Source organism: Lucilia sericata, unplaced genomic scaffold, assembly GCF_015586225.1.
Source record: "Lucilia sericata isolate MDLA Ls3-8-SP2 unplaced genomic scaffold, ASM1558622v1 Contig000099F_arrow, whole genome shotgun sequence".
NCBI classification, from domain to species: Eukaryota; Metazoa; Arthropoda; class Insecta; order Diptera; family Calliphoridae; genus Lucilia; species Lucilia sericata.
The window spans coordinates 407,668-434,914 of NW_023994131.1; the positions used below are offsets into that span (position 1 = coordinate 407,668).

General features: G+C 32.0%; 1 protein-coding gene across 2 annotated transcripts in view; it reads right to left on the reverse strand.

Moving 5' to 3' along the window:
* LOC119599982 overlaps positions 1 to 27,247 on the reverse strand; it is a 345,586-nt gene that overhangs the window by 230,404 nt on the left and 87,935 nt on the right. For both annotated transcript variants that reach the window (XM_037949966.1, XM_037949965.1), the window contains exon 3: positions 21,617 to 21,760. In XM_037949966.1, coding sequence (XP_037805894.1) covers positions 21,617 to 21,760 — 144 coding nt within the window. The remainder of the gene's footprint in view (positions 1 to 21,616; positions 21,761 to 27,247) is intronic.

A 27,247-nucleotide genomic window follows, 5' to 3' on the forward strand; every position in this document is an offset into this window, starting at 1 on the left:
CCTAGTATGGGAGATATGACCAATTATAGACCGATCGTAAACAATTCTTTAAGCAAAATTCCTGCACATGAAAGCTATATTTCAGTAAAATTTTGTATCTATATCGTAATTTAGTAATAAGTAATGTGTGTTATGAACCGATCGTGCAAAAATCTTGAAATAGAATTTTTGTATCAATAGCTTTATTTGGTAATGAGTAATGTGCATTTAAGGGATTTTCGAAAGAGGACCTTGTATGGGAGCTATGACCAATTGTGTATATAAAAACAAAATTTCAAAATTCTGTTATGCTAAATGTATGGATATCAATATTTTGTAATGAGTTATGTGCGTTTATGTGATTTTCGGAAGGGAACCTTGCATGGGAGCTATGACCAAGGATGGACCGATAGGAAAAAAATTTTACAGTAATATTTCTGTGCATATGAGCAATACTTGTACCAAATTTTATATAGATATCTTAATTTAGTAATGAGTTATGCGCGTTTAAGTGATTTTCGGGAAGGGACCTTGTATGGGAGCTATGACCAATTATGGACCGATCGGAAAAAAATTTCGCAGTAATATTTCTGTTCATTTGAGCAATACTTGTACCAAATTTAATATGGATATCTTAATTTAGTAATGAGTTATGCGCGTTTAAGTGATTTTCTGGAATGGACCTTGTATGGGAGCTATGACCAATTATGGACCGATCGGAAAAAAATTTCGCAGTAATATTTCTGTTCATTTGAGCAATACTTGTACCAAATTTTATATGGATATCTTAATTTAGTAATGAGTTATGCGCGTTTAAGTGATTTTCGGGAAGGGACCTTGTATGGGAGCTATGACCAATTATGACCGATCGGAAAAAAATTTCACAGTAATATTTCTGTATGTGAGAGCAATACTTGTACCGAACTATATATGGATATTTTAATTTAGTAATGAGTGACGTGCGTTTAAGTGATTTTCTGGAATGGACCTTGTATGGGAGCTATGACCAATTATGGACCGATCGGAAAAAAATTTCGCAGTAATATTTCTGTTCATTTGAGCAATACTTGTACCAAATTTTATATGGATATCTTAATTTAGTAATGAGTTATGCGCGTTTAAGTGATTTTCGGGAAGGGACCTTGTATGGGAGCTTTGACCAATTATGACCGATCGGAAAAAAATTTCACAGTAATATTTCTGTATGTGAGAGCAATACTTGTACCGAACTATATATGGATATTTTAATTTAGTAATGAGTGACGTGCGTTTAAGTGATTTTCGGGAGGGGACCTTGTATGGAAGCTATGACCAATTATGGACCGATCGGAAAAAAAATTCACAATAATATTTCTGTGCACATGAGTAATACTTGTACCAAATTTTATATGAATGTCTTATGTTAGTAATGAGTTATGCGTGTTTAAGTGATTTTCGGGAGGGGACCTTGTATGGGAGCTATGACCAATTATGGACCGATGGACAAAAAAATTCACAGTAATACTTCTGTATGTGAGGGCAATACTTGTACCAAATTTTATATAGATAACTTGATTTAGAAATGAATTATTTGCGTTTAAGTTATTTTCGGGAGGGGACCTTGTATGGGAGCTATGTCCAATTATGGACCGATCCAGACAATTTTTTGTAAAGATTTCGACATTGTGACGGAAGTTATTAACAAAAAAAAACCATTTTACGGGAATATGTACTTTTGTATGGGAGGTATATGAAATTGTGGACCGATTCTGGCAATTTTCAGCAGGAGTCAAGCTCTTGTGTAGAAACTAATGTATGCTGATTTTATAATTTTATGGAATTATCCTTCATAGTTTTTCGAGAAAATTACATCAGAATGTGTAAAAAATGCTTATTTTTTCGAGGTTGTTTCAAATTTTGATTCATAACTTTTCCCGGTGAGAACCGATTTTGCTCATTTTCAATACCAAACTGCCTAGGACAATAATAAATATTTTTGGTGAATTTCGTTAATTTTTGTTGCTTCGTGTTAACGTGAGAATGTTTTATACAGACAGACAGACGGACGGACGGACAGACGGACATAGCTAAATCGACTCAGAATTTCATAAGGTCCAACAATATATATACTTTGTTGGGTCTCAGATGAATATTTCTTGGTGTTACACACGGAATGACAAAGTAATATATACCCTCTATCACCACTAATGGTGGTGGAGGGTATAAAAATAATGAAACTCTAAACAGAAGCAATTGTCCCTAAAGAAAAATTTGGTAGTTTTTGGAACGTTTTGGTAGTTTTTTGTCGGAACTTTGGTAAGAAAAATAAATTGTGAGTGGCAACGCTGGTCAAAGGATCTGATATGAGTTATTATTTAGTGGTCGTCTTTAATATAACAGAAGACAATATATCAAACGTTATGACTATTATCATAAGACATAACGTCCGAATAAATTTTCTAACTGCAAGAATGTTAAAAATACTCTATGTTTTTTTCAATTATTTCTTATACGCAACACCTCTGGAATTAAACTCAAAAAATTATATAATGCTTAATACATAAACGTGTCCCAAATTAGGTATGCATAATTTTAAGAGCGAGTTCAAAGAAATTCACCTTGGGGTACCATCTCAAAAATTATTTTTCACATATTGAGACCGATTTACTATAGATTTCGGTGTGAATATTTCACCATAAATTGTATATTAACTATTTTTTTCCATATTTCCCATATGTATTCTCTGGGATTAAGAAATGTGCCTAAGAAGGGTAGGAAGTATTTCTTTTACGTTGTCACGTAACCATTCACTTTAAATTTTCGAAGAGCAGTTCGAGTTGTTATTATAAACGAACTGAAAATCGTCTCTTACGACTAATTTTACTGTATTGGCTTCTAGATGCTATTTAAAAATATTTAATTATATTGACAATCGTCCTTCCACGAATATGATATTTCCGAAACAACCTACAGACATTATACCTACGGTGATCACGGTTCTGTATTATACAGAACAGTACTGAGTACTGAGTACTGAGCCCTGTTCTGTATAAATTATTCTTTGCTAAAAAAAGGGAAAATGTTCTGTATTTTTTTATATCATAAATGGAATTCATAGAAAAATATTTTATTTACAAAATCATCAATTAGAAAAAATCGAAAATATATAATTATATACATTTTTTTCTTTTTACAATTTAATTTGTTAAATATTTTCAGCATAGCAATCATATCTAGATGTTTTAGGTCATCGTCCTACATAATGAAGGTTTAGTGTGGTTTACACTAAAGGATTTAAGGAATTGGCAGGTAAGAACCCCTTGAAGTGTCTACATAGGGGATTGTTTTCAATATTCCTTCTATTTTTTTTTAAGATTCCTAACTCTTATCCATGAAACCAAACATATATCAATAAAAATCCTACTCCAAAAGTTTAGTGCATTTGTAGTATTTCTTTAGTTGGAGCTTTCCGCTGGGTCCCACTTTCTGTAAATGTGACCAACAGATCTGAAATAGTTTATTTCTACCACGATACGAGTTTCCATTGCTTAAACGTAAAATTTAATTGCTCTATTGCGAATTTCGAGGTGCTTAAGTGAAAAAGCCGAAATATTCCTAATATTTTGACAGGGATTACTATTGATTTGGGGTTGATTCCATGAAAAAAAGTTAAGAATCCTTAGGAAAATAGTCCGCATATTAAAGGCAGAACCTTAGATTGATCCTTTAAGGGATTCTTATCTCCATATCCAGGAAGTCTTAGGGTGTGAACCACACTTAACTATCAGTAAGCAAGACGGTGGCCATAAGCAAAAGGTTTATATAACCACCTAGGGACTTGAGAAGCACGGTATTAAATGTTTGGATTGGCCCCAACAATTATCAAGACGGAACCGAACCGAAAATTTTTCGAATATGCAAAAATTTAACATAATATGTGATCTACAGTGCCAAATAATCTAGAAAAGCTTTAGAAGACAATGAATGAAGAATGGGTTAAATTTGAGAAATATTTTTTATGGAATTTTATTTAAAATATGCAAAAGAGACTTAAATCTATTATTAAAGCAAAAGTTGGTTCCAATAAATGCTGATATACTCATGCGGAAAATAGAAAATGTCCATATATCAGTAGGGTTACAAAACACAGTGGGGCAGAATGGAAATTTTTTGGAAATAAATCTGGCATTTCTAAACGGCTGATCCGATCGGGATAAAATTTGGCGTGAGCGTAGCCAAGGAGTATTCGAGTTTAAGTTTTGAAGATGAACCCTGCAGATGCCCCAGGGACGGCGCTGTAATATTTTTAAACTCGTGCCATTTTTTTGTTTTTCACCCAAATACAAAGATTTTCATATTTTGTGAAAGCGCTCGACGAGATCTTGAAAAAACATGCTTGGACATACTACTTATCTCTTATAATATCCGAGTTATAGGCATTTAAAAATTTAGTGATACAAAATTTACCATACCTTGGTCCACCTTTTTTTTGAATACCGGGCGTAATTTTGGACCAAATGGACTCAATTTTTTCTTGTTAGTTAGACAATATTTCCAATAATATACAAAAAATTTCAGATCAATATCATTTACAGATCCAAAAATATACGTTTTTTAATTTAAAAATTCAAAAAATTTTAGATTTTTGCCGTTTTTTGCCAAAAATGTGTCTTAACTCTTTTATTAATAAAATAAAATTTTCTTTAAGAACATATAACAATTTTATAGTTTTCTAAAATTTATCTTTACGCAGAACGCTTTGGCGTAAAAAACTTGTCCTATTTTTTGAAAATGTTGCCACTGCGTCCTTTCGAATATGACCTATTTTTTATCAAAACTTCAACTTTGGGCGACATGTTCTAAAATCCCAAAGCTGGGATCAGAAAACTGAAAGCAGTTTTGGAAACCTCAATATGTTTTCTATTTACTCCAAAAGTACTTTCCCAGCCTCGAAAGAAATGTGGACCCTATGGGCAAAAAAGTAAAAAATCCCATTTTTGGGATTTTCATTCCTATTTTTGGGAATTGCGGGATGCCACGCACAACAGCACCTAAATCACCCCACACAAACCACCTTTCCCTCCCACCGAAACATAAAACACAATTTAATACAATATCATCAGTTAGTATAATAGCTATTTTGATTTGAACTGTTTATCTTAAACGTAATACAATTAATTCTTACAACCTACTTATATAGTTAATTCCTAACACTACTTCTTTTCTATAAAATAATCTGTCATATCGGTATACATATCCAGAAGGTAATATAAGTCCTTTAAATCTTCCTTGTTTTGAGATGATAGAATTTCATAACAAATCCATCTTTTTCGCATAGTTGAAAGAACAGGATCAGAAGATAGAAGTAAACTATTAAAAATATCTTCATTCTGTGATTGCCTGGAGCATTTTCTTGAGCTGAATAGTTGAACATGCTTAAAATCTCGATTCCTCGCTTCCTGAGCTTCTTCTGTTAAATCTCCAAGTGGAAGAATATTCGATTCAATTATTATTTGACCATGACACAATACTTTGTGTACTGTTGGTGTTAGTTCCCTCCATGGATACAGAGATACAAGTAATTTAGAAATTTCAGATGTATATTCCCCAAATCGATTTCCATTAATTTTATGTTTACTATTCAGTGCCATTAAAATAGAGTTAACTCTTCGAAGCAACTCCTTGTCGATTCCAGTTATTTTTGAAGTAATTTCAAAATCACGAAAGAACCTTCTCGCCGTATTACCGTCATGTGTACTACCGCAACTTGGAAGTGGTTTGTCGATGTTTAATCCCATCTGAACTTTAAATTCTTCTTGGATTCTGCTTTTTTCCGCAGTTCTCAGTTCTTTCAATTCTTCATTATTTTTTGTTGATTTAGTAAGATTCTCTGGCACACTTCTATATTTGAGGTCGTATGCTATGTGTAAAAAGTAATCCAAAAATCTTATTCTGGCATAAAGTGGTGAAATTCCGAAAGACAGGACTTCTTCATTAATACTTCTGCTTTTGTTTATATTTGAGAATTGCGACTTTTTCTCATTACATATTGAGCATCTCCAGAAGGAAGAAGTTTCTGTTATGGCATTGCTGACCTTTCCATCAATCATTGTTAAGCTTAGCTGATATGATACGTTAATAGAGAATTCCTTTATTTTTATGCAAATGGGCTCCAGTGCATTTATTTCATCTTTTAAATATTCCACTAAATCTTTTGTTGTTTTCTTTGACGTCTTTATATATTCAAATCCAATGGGTCTACAAAAATTTTTTGAACCCGGATTTGTATTGATCCATATATCTTCAAATGAATTTCCGATGCTTGACGATGATGGATTAAGGGAATATGAACGAATTCGTAATGGCACTAATGATGACATAAATACACTTTTGTAGTCTTCTAATGTCCGACTTCCACAAGCTTGTTTGTATTCTGGAAGTGCTGATAAACCGTCACATCCCCACTTACACATTAAGACAACATCACAGTTATGAATTTTCCTTAGTTGGTCTTCTGAAAAGTCTGACACAATTCTTGATGCTGTGTTTTCGAGCAAAGATGATATATCAATACAAGCTTCCACATCATTAACAGCAATAGGTGATGGTAGGATAGTTTGTTTTTTTTTTTCCTGGATCGCCTTGTATGATGGTAATATATTGTGTCCTTTTTCATGCAGAGCTTTCCTTAATATTTGGTACTTATTTCGACTGAGACCCAGTTCCAACATAAGCGCTATTGCTTCCTCTTCAGTAAAATTTGATTGTGATGTTGGAGTTGGTATACTTTCCACAATTCGCTTAAGTCGTTTTGGTGATGCATTAGGAAGAATAGTTCCAATATGTACGACATCCATAGGTTGGTTTTCCTTTTTCAGCATTTCGTTAAATGTATCAGCAATTTCCTCATTTGAGATTGAAAAAAGTTTTTGTGTGACCCTCTTTTCTTTTGACCTTGAACATAAGTCTTCGTATGACTTGCAAGGCGCTCCTGTTGATGTGTTGTAAGTTGAGATTTCCATAGTAGTTTCCATCCAACTACAAAATTTTAATCGAAATTTCTTTTGATTTCCATCCACAGACTTACTTTTTATATCAAAAAGTTTTCAATTTTTGATATGCCTGTTTTGTCTACTTTTCTACTATATGTAGTTTTTATATAATTTAAAATGTCTTCAATTCTTTCTGGCCCTTTTGAAGATACACTCCATAAAACGGAACACAACTCTTCGTACTTTAATGTAATCTTCATTGTAGATTTATTAAATATGGTACTTAAAATCTGAGAAGTTTACTTATATACCAATTCTTGTCATTTCCGATACAGGTATTCCAAAGTAAAAAATTACGAATTGTCTACCTATTAACATTTAGGACTATATTACTATAACCTGTAATTCAGCCATTGATATTTCTTATTAGTGAATGAATCGAAATTATCATTACCTGTATATTTTTACTTACATGATCATAAACGAAACAGAACGAAATGATCTGTCGAAAAAAATTTAGGTAAAAAATAGTTATACATTTTTTAAAATTTAAGCATAATAGGACCTTTCAATTATAAGGATAAGCAAACAAATAGAAAATAGGTAAATATAAGATTTAAATATGTTCTGTCATACTTAACACTAAAACATGAAAAAGATGAAATTAAAGGACACAGGTTTAAATGAACATATTTTTGAATGTAATTGGGATATATCTAACTAAAAAATTATATTAAGGGATAAATATGGACTAAATTGTTGTAGCTATCTGCGACCCTATTAAAATTTTGATATAAATCATAGTTTTAGAAATTAAAGAAATATGTAATATATGACAAAATCTTTATTTATGAACAAAACTCAATGAAATTTTCAACGCTTGTTAAATTTGTCATTTCAAATAAGAAAATGCAAAAAATTGAAAAAGTCAAAGGGCATCCCGCAATTCCCAAAAATAGGAATGAAAATCCCAAAAATGGGATTTTTTTACTTTTTTGCCCATAGGGTCCACATTTCTTTCAGGGCTGGGAAAATACTTTTGGAGTAAATAGAAAACATATTGAGGTTTCCAAAACTGCTTTCAGTTTTCTGATCCCAGCTTTGGGATTTTAGAACTTGTCGCCCAAAGTTGAAGTTCTGATAAAAAATAGGTCATTTTCGGAAGGACGCAGTGGCAACATTTTCAAAAAATAGGACAAGTTTTTTACGCCAAAGCGTTCTGCGTAAAGATACCTTTTAGAAAACTATAAAATTGTTATATGTTCTTAATAAAAATTTTATTTTATTAATAAAAGAGTTAAGACACATTTTTGGCAAAAAAAACGCCAAAAATCTAAAATTTTTTGAATTTTTAAATTAAAAAACGTATATTTTTGGATCTGTAAACGATATTGATCTGAAATTTTTTGTATATTATTGGAAATTTTGTTGTCTAACTAACAAGAAAAAATTGAGTCCATTTGGTCCAAAATTACGCCCGGTATTCAAAAAAAGGCGGACCAAGGTATGGTAAATTTTGTATCACTAAATTTTTAAATGCCTATAACTCGGATATTATAAGAGATAAGTAGTATGTCCAAGCATGTTTTTTCAAGACCTCGTCGAGCGCTTTCACAAAATATAAAAATCTTTGTATTTGGATGAAAAACAAAAAAATGGCACGAGTTTAAAAATTTTACATGTCGTAGGTACCCTATTTTGAGCCGCCACAGCGCCGTCCCTGGGGCATCTGCAGGGTTCATCTTCAAAACTTAAACTCGAATACTCCTTGGCTACGCTCACGCCAAATTTTATCCCTATCGGATCAGTCGTTTAGAAATGCCAGATTTATTTCCAAAAAATTTCCATTCTGCCCCACTGTGCAATAGTGTTCACAAAAACATGATTACATTTTTCACTCCTTTTCTACGAAAATCAAATTTATTTTCATAATTTATGGCTTAGTTAATTGTTCAGGACGTAATATATTTAAAATATAAAGAATGAAATTTTTATCTTGCTGGAAAAATTTTTTATATTAAAAATATTATAATTTTGTGTTTTTGTGAACACTTGTGGAAGTCACTGTATAACACCTTCATCTTCCCTTACAAGAAATGTTTTGGGTTCCTGGCACTCTTCAACCACCTCCCCAGGAAACCACCAAGAATTATTGTTCTTTTTAAACATTATTGGGTCTCCAACTTTAATTGGTTTTTCTTTTACTGCATTTTTATTATAATGCTTTGCAGATTTCATTGTCCGTGTTTTTAATTGATCTTCATATTTTACGGTGTCAACTAATTTTGGTTTGAAGTTTTCTGAAATTGTAGGCATTTTTGTCCTTAAAGTTCGAGACATCAATAACTGTGCTAGACTTGGCATATTATCTTTTGGTGTCGTCCTATATAACAAAAGAGCTATATAAGGATCTGAGCCACACTCTTTGTACTTCTACAACATTTTTTTAACCGTTTGAATTGACCTTTCAGCAAGACCGTTCGATCTAGGCAAATATGGACTTGACGTTCTATATTCGATGCCCTACTCCAAACAAAACTTCTTAAATTCTTTTGAATTATACGAAGGTCCATTGTCAGAAATTAAAATTTGCGGTATGCAATGTCTTATAAAGATTGATTTGAATTTTATAATGACACTAGCTTTACCCAGTGTGCTTTGCTACCCTAAAAGCAGTATAAATAAAAAACCCACTTAACGATTTTGAAGATTCTAACAGCAATAGTTCTCTAGATTTACAATATGTTACATATTAGAGATGCCAAGCAAATTACTGAAAGTTCGCCAATTTCTATCTATCTATGAAAAATTTGAATAATATAATCGTTTCCAAGATATACGAAATTTTGTATTTAATTCATTTATGTAGTGCCAAGCCCCCAATTGGGGGGCTCCACGCCCCCCATATGAAAGTCCGCTCGTTTTCCCCCAGAATGCTCAGTTGAATATTAAAGTAATTTATGCAAAATTTGAAGAATCTAGTTCTATTAGTTTCCCAGATAAATGAATTTTTGTATTTAATTAATATGGGAAGTGCCAAGTCCTCCATTTAAAGTCCGCCAATTATTCCCTAAATGTTCACATTAATGTCAAAGTACTTCATGTAATATTTAAAGATTCTACATCTAATAGTTTCTCAGATATAAGAATTTTTCTATTAAATTCACGTGGAGGTTTCAAGCCCCCAAGATAAAAGCCCGCCCTTTTTTCTCAAAATGTTTAGATGAATATTAAAGTAATTTGTGCAAAATTTGAAGAATCTAGTTCTATTAGTTTCCCAGATAAACGAAATTTTGCATTTAATTAATATGGGAGGTACCAAGTCCCCCATTGAAAGTCCGCCCGTTATACTCTAATTGTTCAGATGAATGTCAAAGTTCTTCAAGTAAAATTTGAAGATTCTACCTCTAATAGTTTCTCAGATATACGATTTTTTCTATTTAATTAATATGGGGGCTCCAAGCCCCCCTCAGATGGAAGTCCGATCTTTTTCATCCAAAATGTTCAGACGAATATTTAAGTTCTTAGTGCAAAAGTTGAAGAATTTAGTTCTATTAGTTTCCCAGATAAACGAATTTTTGCATTTAATTAATATGGGAGGTGCCGCTCCCCTCATGGGTAGTCCGCCAATTTATTTCCCAAAATGTTAACATGGATTTAAAAAAAAATTTTAAGATTCTAACTGTAATTGTTTCTAGGATAAACGAATTTTTGTTTTTAATTTATATGGGAGGTTCCACGCCCCCTAATGCTAGTCCGCCTACTTTTTGTCCTAAATAATCATATTGACACTAAAGTGGCTCCGACAAAATTTGAGGACTCTAACTGTTATATTATCTCAAATATACGGATTTCATATTTTCTAATATGGGCGTGGCACCTCGCCCACTTGAAATTTCAAAATAAAAAGTTGCCTATTACCTATTCCAGACATACAGGAATACGCTGTGAAAATTTCAAGAAAATCGGTTCAGCAGTTTTGTAGTCTATAACGTTCAAACATACAAACATACAAACAAACACACATTCATTTTTATATATATAGATTTGCACTTGAGTATCCATTTTCTAATAATTCGATTTCAATATATTTTGTGAAGTAATCAACTACTATTAAATACTGTCTTTTGTTAAATTCAAACATATCGCTTCCAACTTTGAACCAAGGGGTGTTATATATTTCATGTGGTATCATTTCCATTTTGGGATTAGAGATTAAAATTTTAAACATGCTTCACAATTATTTACAATGTTTGCAATTTCGACATCTCTGGATGCCCATGTGACCTTCATGTAAAAAATGTAAGATCTTACGGCGTAACATAGAGGGAATTAAAATCGTTCACCTTATCTAAAATCTTTAATTCCTCTTTAATCTTAAAATAAGGAACAATTTCCTACTACTAATTTTTGATTTTCTGGCACAGCCGTTTTGTATATATTCCTTTATTTTATTATATATATATGATAATTTTCCATATGTTGCCTTATTTCATCTACGTTAGAAAAGGGAATTTCCAAATGCATATTTATAAAATTGCAGTGTATTGACACATCATTATCAAATTCTGCCAAGGCTTTCTCCTTCAGTGGACACCTAGATAATTTATCTGCTATAAACAAATACTTTCCGGGTTTATAAACCACATTCAAATTGTAACACTGAAGTCGTAACATGAAACGTTGAAGCTTTGAGGGTATTTTATATAAGGGTTTATCAAATAAATTTACTGGTTAAGGAGGCTGATGCATAGGCGATAGGATTTTTACCGTGCAAAATTGCAGCACCCACTGCATGTTTAGATGCATCAACAGTTAAACACAATGGTTTGTTGGGATCAAAATTTGTCAACACTGGTGTTTTTGTTATCTCAATTTTCAAATCATTAAATTCTTTATCGTGAGCATCGTACAATGCCATGCTACATCCTTTCTTAAAAGTTGGCGTAAGTTCTTATTTTTCATAGATAGGTTTTCAGTAAAACCACTAAGGTAATTTATCATACCTAAAAAGCGTTGTAGCTTTGCTACATTATTGGGAATTGGCATTTCTAAAACAGAGTTTATCTTGCTATTATCAGGTTTAACACCATGTTGATCAAAGATATGACCAATAAAATTTATTTCCTTCAATAAAAATTTTGATTTTAATCTATTGAATTTAATTCCAACGCTTCAGGCTCCTTCCATAACACATTTTAGAATAGTGTTATGTTCCTCTTCTGTCCTCGCATAAATTAGGAAATCGTCAATAAATATCAACAACCCCTTTAATTTGATCATCTCAGAATGGAAAATTTCCGGAGCGGCGTTTATACCGAAAGGTAAACGTAGAAATCTATACCTGCCAAATGGAGTATTGAAGGTGCATAATTTTGACGAATATTCACTCAGAGGAATCATCCATAATCCACAGTTTGCATCTTATGTGCTAAAAAATGAAAACCACTTAACTTGGCCTTGCAATCATCGATATTAGGGAACTGAAAATGAGGTTGCAAAATTCCCTTGTTTAAATTTTGGGGGTCTAAGCATAGCCTTAACTTTCCATCCGGCTTAGATATCAAAACAATTGAGATTACCCACTCGGTTGGCTCCACAATACGGGTAATTACATTCAAACTGATCATTCGATCCAATTCAAATTTTAATTCATCATATAAAGAAAAAAGTATCCTTCTTGGAGAATACACTTAGGCCACTATCTGGCCTGTTGTGCGCTCCTTATTATGAAAAAAAAAGGAACTGAACGAATTAGTTTTCAATGATTCAGTGATTATTTTTCAGTTTCCTGAACGCAATTCCTAAGAATCTTCCAATCAGTGTTAGTAAGGAATGTTATTTCCGGAATAACATCACTTCCAAGATACTTGGATCTAACTTCGACGAATGCCTGGCAGTGGCAAAGAAAGTGCTTCAGAGTTTCACTGTCCTCTCCACATGCTCTACATTCGTCTGAATCCGCACGTCCAATTTTGCATAGATGTGCTCTTAATCCTGTGTGTCCACTCAGAATACGTACCATCATACTAACTTCAGACTTGCTCATTTTGAGGAGATTTTTCGTCTTGCTCTCATCTCATACGATCTTCATGGTTCTACCCACTGTTTCATTATTCCAAGAGGCCTTATGGAATTCTATCACCCATATTTTTAGTTCAGCTTTTGTTGCGTCGAATGGTTTCGCGTTTGTCAGGATAACTGCCTCGAGCTCCTTACCTTTTAAAGCTATTACATTCGCCCTTTCGTTACCGACTACTCCCGAGTGGGCTGGTACCAATATGATGTGAACCTTACCTCTGGGAGAGTATTCAGTTAAAGCTTTCTTACAATCCAGTACGGCCTTAGATATAGTTCTATCGCCTGATATCGCCCTAATTGCCTTCTGGCTATCGGTAAATATATTAAGCGCTGTGGCCGCCATATTTATTCTAATCCAATTTACACATTCCGTTATTGCTCGTACTTCTGCCCGGAAGCTTGTGTTATGATTTGGTAAACGGTGGTATATTTCTGTTTCTGGGTCTTCAATATAGAACCCCAGCCCCACTTTATCCCACAATTTAGAGCCATCCGTGTAACAACGGATTCCTACTGGTATTTGCTCTAAAGTTCCGTTTGACCAAGACATATTCTGTGTCTGGTATACGATCAGGCACTTCCGATGATTGTGTATAACCTTCCAATGTGTCCAGTATACATTGATGACGTGTCCTATAACCGCTTTTGGCCAGTTCACCTAAAGTAAAGAACCGTTCGGCTGTAAGCGCCGCCTCATATCTTAAATATGTTTCAATGGGTGGAATATCTAGCAACGTTTCCAGAGCATTGGTTGAAGTAGTACACATGGCACCACTTATACCCAAGCAGCATGTACGCTGAACTCCCTGTAGTAGTTTGATATTGCACTTTTTGTCTAAAGCAGTCCACCAGATTATTGAAGCATAAGCTAGAATTGGTCTAATTACACTTTTATAAAGCCAATTTGTCATAGTAGGACTAAGACCCAGCGCCGATGTGCCTTGTTGATCCTATCCTCTATATGGTGTCTCCATTTTAATTTCCGGTCGAGGATTACACCTAAGTACTTAACTTTCACTGGTATCTTCTTGTCGAGGAAGCAAGGTTCAGTATGCGTAGAAATTTTTGTCTTTCTTGTGAAAAGACAGATTTCCGTTTATGCCTGGTTAACATTGAGGGCTCTCGGTTGAGCCCAGCTCAATGCCGCTTTTAATCATATTATCGACTATTCGTTCCAAAGTTTTAAGTAGGAATGACGTAAGACTTATCGGTCGATAAGACTTAGCTGTCGAATAGCTAGGTTTCCCTGGTTTAGGTATAAATATTTCCCTTGCAAATTGCCATTTAATGGGGGTATATGTGAATTTCAAGCATGCAGTAAATATCTGAGACAGATGTTCGGAAACCAGTCCCGCCTGTAAGAGTGCCGGGAAAATGCCACCCGGAACTGCAGCTTTATAGGGTACGAAGCTCTTGATTGCCCTTTAACCATATCAGATGTAATTACAATTTCCGTGTTAGCCTCCCCTTCCTCCAATATATGTTCATCTATGTTATTCGATATACCGGGTGGGAAATGAGAGTCCATTAGGAGTTTCATTGTCTCCTCCATATCCTCAAGCCTCCTGCCCGTATCATCGACCATAGATTCCGGTTGGACATGAGTTTTGGATAGGATTTTTTTATCTTCGATACGTCATTTACGCTGTCTACCTGTTCACAGAAAAGTTTCCAGGAGTCTCGTTTTGCTTTACGAACAATTTTGTTATATTCACCAAGTTTACTACGATACTCATCCCAGTATACTACGGTCTTTTTACGCCGTGCCCTGTTAAATAGTTTGCGAAGAGTCTTACCAAGGTTCCGGATCTCCCCGGTTACCAAGGGTTTCTCCTGGGCAGATCTTCGCTTTCGCAGAGGGCAGCCGTCCTCGAACGATTCAACCAAGGCACTTGTGAACATTTCTACTTTGACGTCTATGTCTTCTTTATTTCGACATTGAAAAGTGTCCTGACATAAACGGTTCTTTAGTAAGGAACCGAACAATTTTCTTATATTCACCAAGTTTACTACGATACTCATCCCAGTATACTACGGTCTTTTTACGCCGTGCCCTGTTAAATAGTTTGCGAAGAGTCTTACCAAGGTTCCGGATCTCCCCGGTTACCCAGGGTTTCTCCTGGGCAGATCTCCGCTTTCGCAGAGGGCAGCCGTCCTCGAACGATTCAACCAAGGCACATTTCTACTTTGACGTCTATGTCTTCTTTATTTCGACATTGAAAAGTGTCCTGACATAAACGGTTCTTTAGTAAGGAACCGAACATTGTCCAATTAGATTTAGACTTATTCCGAAACTTTATCGGCTTTGATTGCGGCTGTAGTATTTTGAATCTTATGAACCGATGGTCTGAAAAGGAGTGCTCGTCCAAAACTCTCCAATCCTGAGTTTCGTTTATAAGCTCTTCTGAACATATAGTTATATCTAATACTTCTTCTCTGATTCTATTAACGAAGGTAGGAAAAGGAGCGCTCGTCCAAAACTCTCCAATCCTGAGTTTCGTTTATAAGCTCTTCTGAACATATAGTTATATCTAATACTTCTTCTCTGATTCTATTGACGAAGGTAGCTTCATTACCTAAGTTCGATGTGATCAAGTCTTTAGTATTAAGGAAATCCATAAGGGCTTGTCTCCTGCGATTGGTATTTGTACTACCCCAAGCTATATGGTGGAAGTTGGCATTACAACCTATTACAATTTTCTTATTATTCCTTTGTGCCTCTTCTACCAGTTTCATCAGCTCCGACGTTGTTGGTAGTGTCGGAGAATCGAAAGGCAGGTAAACAGATGCAAGGTATATGTTGCCACGACCTTGCTTCAGCACCGTTGCATCCGATGTGGATAATCCTGTTGAGAAGAGAAAACATAAGTTCTTGTGACATAAGATACATGTTCACGGTCGAGATCCTGTATCAGCGTAGAAAAGACTATTTAAAATATAAAGAAAAAGGTATCCTTCTTGGAGGATCTACTACAGGACTCATATTGGGTTTTAACTGTAAGTCACATTTATTCTTAAAAATATCTAAATTATTTTCGACAATACTAGTAGTGGTCAAAATATTAAAATTTTTCACTAAACCCATCTTAATTGCCCAATTTAAACCATTTATATTCTTACATTCTAAATCTATAACATACACAAAAGTAATCAAAATTCTCACCACTAAATGTGTTTATAGTTATATTTGTAGTTTCAATGTAGTCGTTGAGATCTAAATCCTCAGCAGTCTTTTGCTAGAAATTTTTAGCATTAAAAGTGCATTTTTGGAATTTTTCTTCTATTTTGCACTTTTTTTTATAATTAAAGAACTTTAAAGGGAACTGCAAAAATTTAGTTTTGAGATGTGAAATTTTAAGAAATTCTCACGAAAACTTTTTGTATATGTTTATTGTAATTTATAATTTACACTATAAATTTAACTATCAAAGTTGCGAAAAATTATGTTTTTTTCATGCGAAAAATTTGATGTGCAACAAATGTAGTCTATCTCGCGATTTTGGAAAGTTCGTCGCTTTTATTGCTATATAGTATGCATCATTGCTTTAAATACGTAAACAAAAACCATATGTTTTTTGAAAGCTGAAAATAAAATAAATCTTAATAATATAAACTATTCAGTGTTTTTTTTTTTTTTGTTTATCATTTTTTAATGATTTTGTAATTTTTTCGGCTCGAGAAATAATAATTTTGGGAAAAACAATAAAATGTAATCAGCTGTTTGTTTTAATTTCGTGCGAAAGAAGTGCTGCTTATGTTATTTCGTAAGTTGAAAAACAAGGTTGCCAGATAAATTTCACAATGTTTTTCACAATAAGAACAGAGTACTGCTTTTGCGAAATTATTTCGCAAAACGGCTAATATCTTCCAAAAACATTAAAAAAATTATTAAAATTTAAAATATACAATAAAATAAGAATGTATGAACATGTAAAAACAGGTAAAAGTTCAGGAATGCCGAATATTACATACGCACCAACACAACACGCTTTACCAAGATTTGCTTATTTATTAGATTTATGCTCAAATTTTATATCGTGTATCGGTTTTATTTTCGGAATACGATCTTAATGGTTTGGATCACGGACCGAGCTCTAAGAAAGATGTTTTAAATCAAATCATTTTTTTGAATGTATCATTTTTTCGAATGTATCATAATACTAAAATGTTTTAATAATTTATTGAGAATAAATTTATTTTCTGAAAGAGGATTTATATAGAGGAGAAATTACAAACTTGCAAATTTGAATATAACCCTCATAATTCATTTGTCACATTAACATTTATATTGTTTCCTAAAAGCTCTTGGAAGTATGAGTAATAAACCTGACATCTATTCACCGAGATTTATGATTATTCCAACTGAATTTTCAATATTTTTGCAATAAGAATATCTTTGTATTGTGAATAAGGACCATAAAATTGTTTATAAAAAAAAAATAAAACTATAAATATCAAATTTTTTCTTCCGAATTTAACCCTTTTTTAGCATTTTTTAATGAATAATTAAAAGATTTGACGTCCTAGATTTTTTAAGTACATACTTTTTCTGGTCTTAGACGTCCTAAACAAAGAAAACCATATAGGTTTTATATCCTAAACAAAATCGTTGTTACCTAGTGTTATTAGTTATTTAATATACATATATACATATGTATATACATTTCCGATTTTGATAAAACTTGGTACACACATTCTTTGTATCAATACGAAGTTTAAAGTTCTCCAAAATTTACAAATTCATTACGGTTTAGATTTTATCAAGTCTCGCAGTTTGAAAATATTTTAATTAAAATATTTCAGATAACTCAAAAAGTGTACCTTACATTTTCTTTATTCCTTCACATAAGATTACTTATAGTGTTTTCAATAAAATATAAAAATTTCAGAATGGGACAGAAATGGACTTTTTTGTTCGATTTTTTTTTTAAATTACCCCTTATAGATTTTGTAAAGGGATATTTATATAGGCAAGGTCAAATCATGGACCAATTTGAAATATTCTTTTGCATTTTCGTTGAATTATGTGAAAAATTGCGACCTGTACATTATACCTGGACAGCCAGCCGCACAGACGGGTAAACATGGCTTAATGGACTTTAAAAACTTGATTTGAATTTAGCACTTTTTTCAACGAAATTGCATTTTTTTGACCGTCATTTTGCATTTTATTCTGAGGGAGTTCTGGCAACACTGATCCTCAGCCATACATTTTGATATGATGTTGGTATCAGCACCAGTATCCACTTGAAATTGCACCTTCGTATTTTTTATTAGGACTGCAATATACACTGGTTTCCCGGTTTAACGAATACTCAGTTTAACGAATTCGCGATTTAACGAACGGGCAAATTGTTTCCATTGAGTACCTTATATTACGAATGAATGAGTAAATTTTGTACTCGATATAACGAATTAAAAAAAAAAATTCTATAAAAAATAATACGGAGAGATCACTAAACTTCATTATTAACCAAAAGCAATAACATATTCAGATTTTATATAAGTTCAATGCCCAATTCAATGGGTACAAAATTTACAAATACAAAAATCCTGGAATAGAAATGAAAATAACATTTAAAAAATTATTTTCGGAAATATAAATAAGATTTATTAAGTAGACATACATTTTACTATAAAATTCTTTATTTAAGGGAATATTATGATTATTTTACTAATAAAGTGAGAAATGGAATTGTTTGTAATGAAAATTACCGTAAAGTACTTAGAATTCACATCGATTAAAATGGGGATTAAATCCCTAATTTGTTTTTTTTTTTTTTTTTTGTATAAGAAAAGAATTAATTTTCGAAATGAAAAAACGTTACCTTCATTAAACAAAAAATATAGTTTTTTATATAATTTTATTAACTTTTTTTATAAAATCTTTAATTTTGTTTTGATTCTAAATTTATGCAAGGAAATTGTCAAAAACTTTATGTGTGCATTTAAAAAGATTTGAAAAATTGACTTCCTACCTTCCATTACCATATTTTTACGATTAAATCATAGAAAAGTTGTTATTCGTTTTAACGAATTTTTCGTTTTTACGAATGGACCTGACATTATATCTTTCGTTAAACCGGGAAACCACTGTACTATCCAATAGTTGTTGGCTTACGGGTTTGTTGAATTTTTGATAAATTACGAATCACCTTTTGTTGAGAAATAAAATGTTCTGGTTGTTCATGATGGCTGGAGCTAGCTTCGAAAATATTTTGGTTCTCTAGTTGCTGTTGATCACTGTTTATACATTGTTGTGTTTTACCAATATAGTTTTGTTGTTGGTTTTGATGAAAAGACGATTATGTGCCAACAAACAACTCTGTTAGATCATCTTCAAAATTATGAGACAAATTCTTAACATATTTCTTTTTTGTTGTTTTTAATGGTGTAGTTGTTTTTGGCGACCAGACCATTGATTACATTTTGTTGTTGTTGGCTTTTCCAAAAACATACTTTTGCATAATGCCCTCTTTTATTACAATTGTGGCAAATAGCGTTTTCAGCCGGACATTTATTGTTATATACTTGGTCATACATTTAGACTTAAGCACCTTTCGCCTTCAAACTTATGATTTCTGTTTAAGTAGTTAATACCAAGACCATCTAAATCTGCAGCTTCTTCACGTGCTATGTCTATACTTTTTGCAATCTAATCTAGTTTAGCTTAGTAATTTCTCTTTTATGTGCTGTAAGCTTGGTGACAATCCACAAATAAAGACATCCTTCACTATATCTCCTCTAAGTGTACCAAATTTACAAGATAGGCTAATGATGTAATGTTGTTGTTGTTGTTGTTGTTGTAGCAGCGACACGTTTAAAGTCGGTGTGGCTGGGTTGACAATCGTTGGTCGTTGTTCGTTGAACTCCGAGTCGTTCCGGTGCGAAGAACCGATTGTCGTGGGATGTAATGTAATCGTCGATGCTTTCGCCACCATTTTGTTTGCGTGTAAAGAATGCGTGGCGCTCAATTGCGATGTTCTTTTTTGAGATAAAATGCTCATCGAATAATTTAATTAAGTCATCGTATTTTACATCACTTGCAGATATATTAAACGAACTAAATATATGAAAACAGTTTGGTCCCATATGATGGATCAATAGGGCAACTTTTCAGCCATCAAGCACGGTATCTAGCTTTGCAGCTGTTAGATAAATTTGAAATTGGGCTAACCAAGTTTTCCATTCGGCGGCCATGTTAGACGAATATAAATTTAATTTTACATTAGAGCTCATTGTCTCTGGTTTTATATCAGACATCATTTTCGACTCGTTTAATTTATTTTTTGCAAATATATGTTTATTTCTTATATTTATTTTTAATTTTTACAAAATAATATTTAAATTTTTTTTTCACCATGTTGTTTAATATGTATCTTTATTATATATCTAAAGATAATAATATTACCACTGAACACTAAGAAGTGAAACGCTGTCAAAAAGTACCTAAGTCTACTGTCAGTCGGTACCTAACTCTAAGAATGTATTAGTAGAATTCGAAAGCCAACATAGTTGCAAAAAATGGGATTTAAAAGTATTGAAAAAAATTATTACATTTAAATTTATATTTTAAAAGATTTCTTTAAATATTTTGCAACATAATTTATCTATAAACGTTATATATGAATGTATCTTTGCTTTTTAATCTGCAATATTGAAATAATAAATAAATTATTTTAAATATTTTTGTCTTGTACCATACGAAAATTTACAACATTGTTTTTTTTTTAGTTTTAATTTCAACAACAAAAATTAAATGTCAAAAAAATAAAAAAATATTTTTTCGTTTGTAAAAAATTAAATCTTTTCGGGATATTAAATATATTTAAAGTGTGCAAAAAAATAATAAAATATAACGTTAAGTGATAAATATATTCAAGTGCTATAAGCCACACTTCTTAGTGTTCAGTGAATATTACAACTAAGTTTAATTCTAAAGTTAACAGAGTGTTTCAAACTACATTGTGATGCACATAGTATATTGACATGGTATACACAACAAAAATATTTATGCTGAAACTTTTTTCTGTGAACTATTTGGCAGGAGTACCTAACTCTAAGCATGTGTTAGTGAAAAAGTACCTAACTCTAAATTTGCATTAGTAACAAAAATGTACATGTATTCGGCCATTTAAAATTTTCACCAGACATATAAAAAGTCATATATGTAATTTTATTTGTTTGAATTTTCAATACAAAAAAATGTAACGCTGCTTGTAAATTAAAATTCTACCACAACAAAAAATAAATGTCAATAATAAATAACAAATTATTTTTTTTTTTTTTTTTGCTCAAGATAAACGGAATTTTAAAGAAAAAAATATTGCTAAAAGTATTTTAAAAAAATTTACTATATCTGTAGACAGGTGAGATTTTGCGTAAAACCCGCTATTAATTTGATACAATAAAATTTCTCGCCAGGGTGTTGAATTCATATATTTCAAAATGTGTTTTTAAATAATTTGAGTCATAAAACTTTATTCGCTTTATAAAATTATATAAAAATCTAAATTAGCAATTTTCAATTAAAATTTCAAGGAGAACTAAAAAATTTTATTAAATTATTAAAATATAGTACATACCTTTTCAGGAGAGTTGCAGAGTGTTAAAAAATCAGTTAGCGCTGTGTGTGTCTTATGAGCCATTTCTCTAAAGTTCCAGAACGTTTGTAAATATGACTTACAGTTACAACAAACTAAAGCAGGAAAACCATCGGTTGGCAAAACCTAGTAAAAATATAACAATAAACATGTTTAATGGTTTTAAATAATCGAACAATATTGTTATTATTGTTTATTAACAAGGATGGCAAATAAAGTTTATTAGAAAAATTTAAATTAAAACAAGTTAGAGTGCTATATTCGGCTGAGCCGAATCTTAAATACCCTCCACCTTTTATATTAATACTTTTTTATTTGATCAAATATTTGTAGAAATAAGTTTTCTCATGATTTAAACAGCTTAAATCTGTTACAATTCCAAAATTTATTGAACATTACATTTTCTTTTATATTTTTATAGCACCCTAAGATATGGTTTAACGATATTAAATAATGTGTGTGAAAGATTTAAGGATTTTCAAAATACATATATATAATTTTGTTCTACACAAATTGATAATGCAACTAGTTGAATACGGTTTAAGTGCTTTTAGGGGCAGGACCTAGTATGGGAGATATGACCAATTATAGACCGAGCGAAAAAATTCTTTAAGCTAAATTTCTGTACACAAAAGCTATATTTCAATCAAAGTAATGGGCGTGTAAGAGATTTTCGTAAAAGGACCTTGTATGGGAGCAATGACCAATTATGTATATAAAGACAAAATTTCAAAATTCTGTATCTATATCCTTATTTAGTAATGAATATTGTGCATTTAAGTGATTTTCTGGAGGGGACCTAGTATGAGAGCTATGACCAAATATGGACCGATCGTAAAACAATTTTATAGTGTAATTTATGTATATAAGAGCAATATTTGTGCTAAATGTATGGATATCAATATTTTGTTATGTGCGTTTAAGTGATATTCAGGAGGGGACCTTGTATTGGAGCTATGACCAATTATGGACCGATCGGAAAAAGATTTCACAGTAATATTTCTGTGCATATGAGCAATACTTGTAGCAAATATATATGGATATCTTAATTTAGTAATGAGTTATGTGCGTTTAAGAGATTTTCGGGAGGGAACCTTGTATGGGAGCTATGACCAATTATGGACCGATCCACAGTGGGGCAGAATGGAAATTTTTTGGAAATAAATCTGGCATTTCTAAACGGCTGATCCGATCGGGATAAAATTTGGCGTGAGCGTAGCCAAGGAGTATTCGAGTTTAAGTTTTGAAGATGAACCCTGCAGATGCCCCAGGGACGGCGCTGTGGCGGCTCAAAATAGGGTACCTACGACATGTAAAATTTTTAAACTCGTGCCATTTTTTTGTTTTTCATCCAAATACAAAGATTTTTATATTTTCTGAAAGCGCTCGAGAGAGATCTTGAAAAAACATGCTTGGACATACTACTTATCTCTTATAATATCCGAGTTATAGGCATTTAAAAATTTAGTGATACAAAATTTACCATACCTTGGTCCGCCTTTTTTTGAATACCGGGCGTAATTTTGGACCAAATGGACTCAATTTTTTCTTGTTAGTTAGACAACAAAAGATCAATATCATTTACAGATCCAAAAATATACGTTTTTTAATTTAAAAATTAAAAAAATTTTAGATTTTTGCCGTTTTTTGCCAAAAATGTGTCTTAACTCTTTTATTAATAAAATAAAATTTTCTTTAAGAACATATAACAATTTTATAGTTTTCTAAAAGGTATCTTTACGCAGAACGCTTTGGCGTTAAAAACTTGTCCTATTTTTTGAAAATGTTGCCACTGCGTCCTTCCGAATATGACCTATTTTTTATCAAAACTTCAACTTTGGGCGACATGTTCTAAAATCCCAAAGCTGGGATCAGAAAACTGAAAGCAGTACCCCGTTTCTGTAACTTTTAGTGAGAAGTTCTCACATCGAGAAGTGTGAAACAAAAAATTCCATCGTTTCTCGATTTGTGAGTAAAAAGTGTTTCTGTAACTTAAAGTGAGAAGAGGCTACACGAATTACGTTTTTATTGGAAATTTCCAATAAAACAGCTGTCAAAAACATAAAAATTAAAAGAAGAAAACAAAAATTGCCGAACAAATTTATAAACGAAGAATAAATAAATAAAAAATATAGAAATTAAATGAAAATTGTTCGAAAAATTATTCCACTAAATTCGCCCTTGGCAAATTCTAAGTTTACACCCACGTACTTTTTTAGCATTTGGTTCTGTATATCGGAAATTCCTCCTATTTTCTAAAACAATATTTATTTCAATCTTAATTAATTATAAATATAACATTACTTTTTCATTATTTCATAGAATTCATGTTTAAATAAAATTTTTTTACTTAAAATTTTACTTTCCGCACCGTTTTAAAATGTGAGTTTTTTTGACAGTTCATGTGAGAAACTTCTCACAAAATTTTCTTACAGAAACACTTTTACTCACAAATTTCCAATAACTTATGTCAAAAATCATAAATGACAGATAGTTCTCACAAAATTTTCTTACAGAAACACTTGCATGTGAGAAATGATATTTTGTTTCAACTCACATTGTTTTTTCTTCAATTTCACTGTTTCATGCGAGAAACTTCTCGATGCGGGAGTTACAGAAACGAGGCACAGTTTTGGAAACCTCAATATGTTTTCTATTTACTCCAAAAGTATTTTCCCAGCCCTAAAAGAAATGTGGACCCTATGGGCAAAAATGTAAAAAATCCCATTTTTGGGATTTTCATTCCTATTTTTTGGGAATTGCGGGATGCCCTTTGACTTTTTCAATTTTTTGCATTTTCTTATTTGAAATGACAAATTTAACAAGCGTTGAAAATTTCATTGAGTTTTGTTCATAAATAAAGATTTTGTCATATATTACATATTTGTTTAATTTCTAAAACTATGATTTATATCAAAATTTTAATAGGGTCGCAGATAGCTACAACAATTTAGTCCATATTTATCCCTTAATATCATTTTTTAGTTAGACATGGAAATTCTCGACCCTTTACAAAAAAATTCAAGCCAATATCTCAATTACATTCAAAAATATGTTCATTTAAACCTGTGTCCTTTAATTTCATATTTTTCATATTTTAGTATTAAGTATGACAGAACATATTTAAATCTTATATTTACCTATTTTCTATTTGTTTGCTTATCCTATTATGCTTAAATTTTCAAAAATTTATAACAATTTTTTACCTACATTTTTTCGACAGATCATTTCGTTCTGTTTCGTTTATGATCATGTAGGTAAAAATATACAGGTAATGATACGGAAATCTCAACTTACAACACATCAACAGGAGCGCCTTGTAAGTCATACGAAGACTTATGTTCAAGGTCAAAAAAAAGAGGGTCACACAAAAACTTTTTTCAATCTCAAATGAGGAAATTGCTGATACATTTAACGAAATGCTGAAAAAGGAAAACCAACCTATGGATGCCGTACATATTGCAACTATTCTTCCTAATGCATCACCAAAACGACTTAAGCGAATTGTGGAAAGTATACCAACTCCAACATCACAATCAAATTTTACTGAAGAGGAAGCAATAGCGCTTATGTTGGAACTGGGTCTCAGTCGAAATAAGTACCAAATATTAAGGAAAGCTCTGCATGAAAAAGGACCCAATATATTACCATCATACAAGGCGATCCAGGAAAAAAACAAACTATCCTACCATCACCTATTGCTGTTAATGATGTGGAAGCTTGTATTGATATATCATCTTTGCTCGAAAACACATCATCAAGAATTGTGTCAGACTTTTCAAAAGACCAACTAAGGAAAATTCATAACTGTGATGTTGTCTTAATGTGTAAGTGGGGATGTGACGGTTTATCAGCACTTCCAGAATACAAACAAGCTTGTGGAAGTCGGACATTAGCAGACTACAAAAGTGTATTTATGTCATCATTAGTGCCATTACGAATTCGTTCATATTCCCTTAATCCATCATCGTCAAGCATCGGAAATTCATTTGAAGATATATGGATCAATACAACTCCGGGTTCAAAAAATTTTTGTAGACCCATTGGATTTGAATATATAAAGACGTCAAAGAAAACAACAAAAGATTTAGTGGAATATTTAAAAGATGAAATAAATGCACTGGAGCCCATTTGCATAAAAATAAAGGAATTCTCTATTAACGTATCATATCAGCTAAGCTTAACAATGATTGATGGAAAGGTCAGCAATGCCATAACAGAAACTTCTTCCTTCTGGAGATGCTCAATATGTAATGAGAAAAAGTCGCAATTCTCAAATATAAACAAAAGCAGAAGTATTAATGAAGAAGTCCTGTCTTTCGGAATTTCACCACTTTATGCCAGAATACGATTTTTGGATTACTTTTTACACATAGCATACGACCTCAAATATAGAAGTGTGCCAGAGAATCTTACTAAATCAACAAAAAATAATGAAGAATTGAAAGAACTGAGAACTGCGGAAAAAAACAGTATCCAAGAAGAATTTAAAGTTCAGATGGGATTAAACATCGACAAACCACTTTCAAGTTGCGGTAGTACAAATGACGGTAATACGGCGAGAAGGTTTTTTCGTGATTTTGAAATTACTTCAAAAATAACTGGAATCGACAAGGAGTTGCTTCGAAGAGTTAACACTATTTTAATGGCACTGAATAGTAAACATAAAATTAATGGAAATCGATTTGGGGAATATACATCTGAAATTTCTAAATTACTTGTATCTCTGTATCCATGGAGGGAACTAACACCAACAGTACACAAAGTATTGTGTCATGGTCAAATAATAATTGAATCGAATATTCTTCCACTTGGAGAGTTAACAGAAGAAGCCCAGGAAGCGAGGAATCGAGATTTTAAGCATGTTCAACTATTCAGCTCAAGAAAATGCTCCAGGCAATCACAGAATGAAGATATTTTTAATAGTTTACTTCTATTTTCTGATCCTGTTCTTTCAACTATGCGAAAAAGATGGATTTGTTATGAAAATCTATCATCTCAAAACAAGGAAGATTTAAAGGACTTATATTACCTTCTGGATATGTATACCGATATGACAGATTATTTTATAGAAAATAAGTAGTGTTAGGAATTAACTATATAAGTAGGTTGTAAGAATTAATTGTATTATGTTTAAGATAAACAGTTCAAATAAAAATAGCTATTATACTAACTAATGATATTGTATTAAATTGTGTTTTATGTTTCGGTGGGCGGGAAAGGTGGTTTGTGTGGGGTGATTTAGGTGTTGTTGTGCGTGGCTCATAATAAAATTATAATTTTTTTATTGTATATACAATGTTATAGTCTTTAATAAAATAATTAACTAAATAATTTTTAAAAATTGTCCAAATATTTTATTCAACACCAAATATATGTTCTGTCATACTTAATACTAAAATATGAAAAAGATGAAATTAAAGGACACAAGTTTAAATGAACATATTTTTGAATGTAATTGAGATATTGGCTTGAAATTTTTTGTAAATGGTCGAGAATTTCCATATCTAACTAAAAAATGATATTAAGGGATAAATATGAACTAAATTGTTGTAGCTATCTGCGATCCTATTAAAATTTTGATATAAATCATAGTTTTAGAAATTAAACAAA